This window comes from Camellia sinensis, chromosome 3 (genome assembly GCF_055761805.1).
Source record: "Camellia sinensis isolate YWXY chromosome 3, ASM5576180v1, whole genome shotgun sequence".
Taxonomy (NCBI): domain Eukaryota; kingdom Viridiplantae; phylum Streptophyta; class Magnoliopsida; order Ericales; family Theaceae; genus Camellia; species Camellia sinensis.
The window spans coordinates 40753424-40759423 of NC_138963.1; the positions used below are offsets into that span (position 1 = coordinate 40753424).

Consider the following 6000-nt stretch of genomic DNA (forward strand, 5'->3'; position numbering starts at 1 on the left):
GAAGGAGATTGGGTTTTGCAAATAAATCAACTTTTTAGAAAGAAAGAAAGACGAGTGAGTGGAAAGTGTGCAAACCAACTAGAAAACCTGTGGCGAAACTGCACCGCTTGCTTCCCTTACCAGGCTCGTCTCCTCTACATTTATGCTTCTTCCTGAATATTTGCAATTGCTTTTTACACAGCTCTTAATAGTAAACAATTGACATTTGCCTAACAATTTACTGGATAACAAGAAATTGGCTTTATAATAGTTAACGTGAAATTGGTATTTGCCTAACAATATGCTATAATTCATTAGATTAATGATTTATTGGCATAATTTTTTTATACTTCAATATACACAATTGAGATTCTCGCTAGTAAGAGTATAAAAAATAGGAGACTTTTAGTGGTAACAGTCTCAATTGTTTGCATTTAAGGTCAAGTTTGGGAAGATTCAAAAAAGTCAAAAAGCTAAAAAGTTACTTAAAAAGTTAAAAAGTTAACACTATTCACCAAAAGTCAACAATTACGGCTGCACAACTCCCAATTCAAATTTTTCCCTACAAATCAATTTTTACAATTTTTTATTACACATTTTTCAATAAAAAGTCAAAAAGTTAATCCAAACATTCATATTTTCAACCTCAATTTTTTAGTCCAAAAAGACAAAAAGTGCACTTTTTTAGTCTTCTCAAACTTGGCCTAAATAAAAAAATAGTGTGAATGAAATAATACTGAATTCATTAATATCAACAAAATGGCTTAATTCCTTGAGTTTGGTCTAGTGATTTAGGCCCCGTTTGGGGACTTACCTTTTTAGTCAAAAAGCTAAAAAGTTACCCTTTTAGTCAAAAAGCCAACAACTCATACCAAAAAGTCGAAGATTCTCTTTTCTCTCTACTTTTTGCACACCTTTTCGTAATTAGCCAAAAAGTCATCCCAAACATATAAGTTTTTTTTACTTACTTTTTTAGCCAAATAGTCAAAAAGTTACTAAGTTAGCCTGTTTCCAAACGAGGCCTTAGCCACATCTTAGAATATAATAAGAGAAATATTAAAGGTTCAAATTGATGGTGTGTTACAAGCGACTTAAGTGATGCATCAAGAAGCGACTTGAGTTGTACGTTAGATTGGGCGGCTTAGATGGTTCAATATCACCACGCTTACCATGATATAGAGAAAGAGACCATCACGAAGTGATAGTGAAAGAAAATATAATAACAAAATGAGTTGAGATATGGCGAGCGACTAAAGTGAGATTGTTGTACGTCGGTGAAATAAAATTACTAAATACTTAACTTAATTCTGATATTAAAAAGAATAAAAAAAAATTATTTTTATTATAATCTAATTTTACTAACAAAATAACATTTTATAATCTTGACAAAAACAAAAAGCCTAGAAAATTATGAAGACGACTTCAAGAACTTTCATTCGGTCGTTCAACAAATACGACGGATGCAAAAGTTGTTTATAGATGTACCACACAAGAAAAAAAATAAAGAAAAAGTTGTTTACAGAAATCAACCGTAGCCGATACGCCCTCTCTAGATAAAGATCGATTTGGGTATTGTTTAAATTTGCGGGACCCACAAAACATAGGCCTTGTCAGAGACGACGGAGACCTGTGGGCCTCACTTTGGACTTTTATGTACCCATTTTTTTCATCCTCACAGGAAAGCGAAGTAATAAAATTATTAAACATATTAATAAATAATATGACATAATTTTAAAAATTTTAATTTTTTATAATTTATAATTTTAAAATAATGATATTATATATATTAATTAATGTATTAATATTAATTATGATATTATTATTAATTTTATTCATTAATCATAATATAAATATTAAAAATTATTTAAATTATATTAAATCATTAATTAATGATACATATAATATTATTTATTTTAAAATCTTAATGTCTAAACATATATTAATATTTTAATTAATATATTAATTAGTCCATACACGGAAACCAAAGACATCCGGTACTGCTCACCTTTACGACGCTCCACCACGTCATCCCCGTTGTCCAATACTGATCACTTCCTCCTCTACATCTCTCTTCATCTTCATCGTTCATTATTAAAATGGCCCCACATAAGTTTACAGGATCCAAACACGTACGGACCTGATTATCTAGAATTTATTGGGTGGTCCTATGTACTCCTCCTTAGTGCTCTAATGGCGCCGTAATTAACAGCGGGGTGTAGTGTACGAATTTATATTAAATAGTTAGAAAAAATAAAATATATAAAAATTTATGATCGGTGAAAGATAATGTCACATGACATTATAAAATACTGAATAATTTTTTTTTATTATGAGGCATTTTAAAAAAATAATTAAAAATTAATTTTTAAAATTTTTTTTTATGTAAGATGATATTACTCAAAATGCTGACTTTTTTTTCTTCTTTTCTTTTTTTTTTTTTTTTTTTTTTTTTGAAGGTTCCCAAATGGCCCCTATCTCAACATATCTCTGTGAGTCACAGAGAATCCAATGCACCTTTTCACCTTCTCTGTATCCATCTTTCTCTGTTATTTATCTCCTCTGCGAGCTTTTCTACAATCCCTTGCATAGCTCTGACACCAATGGAGACAAACGGCGTCGTTTTCTTCCACCATCGTCGATCGCCTTCCTCCGATCGTTTCCTCGACGTCTTCTCTCCGCCCAATTCGGACTCCTCCGCCTCCGGCGGCGGCAGCTTCTCTCTCACCGGCGACGAACTCAACGAAGCAGAAGTCTTCTGGACCGGCGATTTCACCGAGCCAAACAGCCGGTCCACCTCCCCCACCTTCAAGAGCCAAAATCACAGTCGACAGTCCTTCATCGAACCGGAAAATTTCGGCATCCTCGCTGCATTGCCGGAACATCACCGGAAACCTAACCGCCCTGTACTGTACCGGAAACCTTCAATCACGCCGTCGTCGCGGTTGTTTCCGGCGATACCGAAACCTCCGCCGCAGGAGAGAGAGTACTCTCAGTCCGTACCGGCTCGGAAGTTTCAGCAATCAGCTCCGGTTAGGGTTCCGATCATGCAGAAGAAGGTCCGGAACGTGGTGGAGTTGGATGATGAAGACGACGAGGAGATGTTGCCGCCACACGAGATCGTCGCGAGAGGATCGGCGAGGTCGCCGAAGACCACGTTTTCGGTGCTGGAAGGCGCTGGGAGGACGCTCAAGGGAAGAGATCTGCGTCAGGTCCGCAATGCTGTGTGGCACACAACAGGTTTTCTCGACTGAGAACTTTCCAGATTTTGGATTAATTTTGGTTTTTGGACTGAAAAGTGTTTTTTGTTAGCTTTCACAGTCTCTTATATATATATATATATGTATGTATGTATTAAGTTTTGTGTTGAATGTTGAACTGTGATGTTGAATATGTCACAAGTATCATAGAATTTTGCTGGGGGTTTGTAATTGTTGTATCAGTTTTACAGGTTTTGGGCAATCGATACTAGTTTATGAATCATATGAAAATTTGATGTGATCGGATATAGAAATTAGTGAATACTTTTTGTTTTGTTTTGGTGGAGGCATGTTATTGGGTTGATATCTACTCTAGTCATGTTATTGTTGTGATTGTTTCCTTATTTATTTATTGAAAAAGAGTGATCGTGGTTTCTATTGGATTTCTTATAAATAGACATAAAAATTGCAGTGGTGCTAACCTTGTATCTAGAAGATAAGTCAAGTAAGAAAATTTGTTTTTGTATAATATTTTCTTTGGAAAAATGGTATTTAAATATGAAATTTCATTCAAACCGAGGTGGCAGTGACATTTCCGATGTTATTTACATATATGGATTTATTTTTTTGATTATATTTTCTTATTTTTAAACTTAAAAATGTAACGTGCCTATATTAATAAATAAATATAGGTGAGATCGTAATAAAATCAAGGAAGTAATTTGTATGTGTATGGTATTTTTCTTCTAAAAAATGGTACTATTCAAACATGAAATTTCATTCAGGACGATGTGGCAGTGCCATTTCTGTTTTTTATGGCCCACAGTGATCGATGTTTTGTTATGAAATGAGACTACCATAAAGAGCCACATCATTTGTATAAAAATTTTGTTTGCATAACATTACTTTTATAATTTATTTATTATTTGAGAGATATATATGGAAAAATGAATTATAGTTTGGGGCAGATGTAGGCATTTATTCTCTGCGGTAAATACAATCAAGTTTGAAGTATACTGAAAGTTAGTTGCTATCTTCTTGACTATTCATTAGTTGCTATTTGCTTGACGGAACCAGATTCTGTCCGGTCCACAAATCTCTCACACAAGCACCTGGGCTCGCACACCTGCACGAACAGACACACAGACTGCATGCACGCATGCATGTTGTGAGTGTAGACAGCATGATCCCGATTTTAAGCATTTGGTTTTGGGGAAATCAGGTAAAGATTCAAATTCTGGGAGCCATATTCTGAGCTTAGTTCATAAGATTTGTGTGTGTTATTTTATTTTTTTTCTTTTGCCTCTTCTTGTCTGAAGTAGGAACATTTCCCAAACTAAAATTATGTGTGCCTGCATCTTTGTATTCTCACATTCAAGTAGTTAGATTGTAATGTCTGCAGGCAGTCATACTGTAGGCTTGGGATTGAATCCCATCTTCGTTAGGGGTGGGAGGTTTATGGAAAGAGTGAGTGTTGCCTACACAATCCTCTCTTGTTCGAGCAAAAAGTAGGTTTTATTAAAAAGAATTTTTGCATGTATAAGCGGCAAGAACATTGGAGTAATCCGCTAAACGGCAGCGACGTGCTTGAATGCAACCCAAAAGTATGTTAAGGCCTCGTTTGGGAACAAGTTAATTTAGTAACTTTTTGACTATTTGGCTAAAAAGGTAGCTAAAAAAAACGTGTATGTTTGGGATGACTTTTTGGCTAATTACGAAAAGATGTGCAAAAAGTAGAGAGAAAAGAGAATCTTTGACTTTTTAGTATGGATTGTTGGCTTTTTGGCTAATTTAGTAACTTTTTGGCTAAAAAGGTAAGTTCCCAAACGGGGCCTAAGTCACGGAAATTGCCTTGGTGATTTGTTTTAATGGTCCTTCCCCATTTATACATGACCTGTTTTACAGCATCTAATCGTTTTTTCATTTCAATAATATTTAAAGATAGTCTATGAATTCTGTAAAACTTGATATACTTAATGCAACCAAGCATGCAAACACCATTTATGGTTCTAGTTCAATAAATGGTGTTGGCTGTTTTGTTTGTTTTTGGTTTTTGGTTTTATTTTTTTCGCTTTTTCTTTTATTTTTAGTTTAGGTTTTGACTTTCAGATTGAGATGTTTCCAACAGACATGATTGCAATGCTAATGGTAAGCGAGATAAATCTCTCGCACATGCTCCTTTTGCTTCCATTTCAGGGTAGTTGTTCATTGTCCTTTGATGGTAGCTATTTTTGTATGTTGGTGATGATATAAATCAAATGTTTAGCTGCTGAACCTTAAGCCTTGAACTGGTAAATATGGGTGTCGCCGTGTTGGGGCATGTAATTTGTTTGTGGCCCCTTTACTCTGTTTTATTGTTTGGGTGGTTTTCAGCTTGATTTGTTCTCTTCCCCATTTCTCTTCTTCTTTACTAGCAGAGTAGGTATAACTTTAATCACAAACTAGTAAATTTTTCAATGAGCTAGATGAGGATGAGTGAAGACATATGTTTTGTTCTTGAGAATTGCCAAATAAGATTTTCACTCTTGTGAAAAGACCAAAAAGGCTTAGCTGTATAGGTACAAGACACCATATACTTGTTTTGTTTATGTTCATGGTGATTAATGTCTAAGTTGATGTGTGAGGTGTGCTGAGGTTGTCTTTCTGTCGTTGGATCCTACGGCTAGAGGGTTTGAACCAAACCTATGGATTGGGATATTTCGGTATGAGATGGAATATGTGAATTAATCTTACGTGTTACATGGTCTTTTTGCATATTGGTCAAGTTTCTAACAATGTTGGGTCAAATTGAGTCGGCTTTGATTTGGTTTGGCCCAATAGGTTG

At 34.8% G+C, this 6000-nt stretch overlaps 1 protein-coding gene across 1 annotated transcript; it reads left to right on the forward strand.

Annotated features, from left to right (window-relative positions):
- Positions 1-2415: 2415 nt before the first annotated feature.
- On the forward strand, positions 2416-3467 carry LOC114318607 (uncharacterized). The gene has a single exon (XM_028265533.2). It carries the CDS (start codon positions 2580-2582, stop codon positions 3228-3230), a length of 651 nt encoding a protein of 216 aa, XP_028121334.1. The 5' UTR covers positions 2416-2579; the 3' UTR covers positions 3231-3467.
- The last annotated feature ends 2533 nt before the right edge of the window (positions 3468-6000 follow it).

Coding starts and splice junctions, on each gene's coding strand:
- LOC114318607 (XM_028265533.2), top strand. CDS start 2,580: ATGGAGACAAACGGCGTCGTTTTCTTCCACCATCGTCGATCGCCTTCC.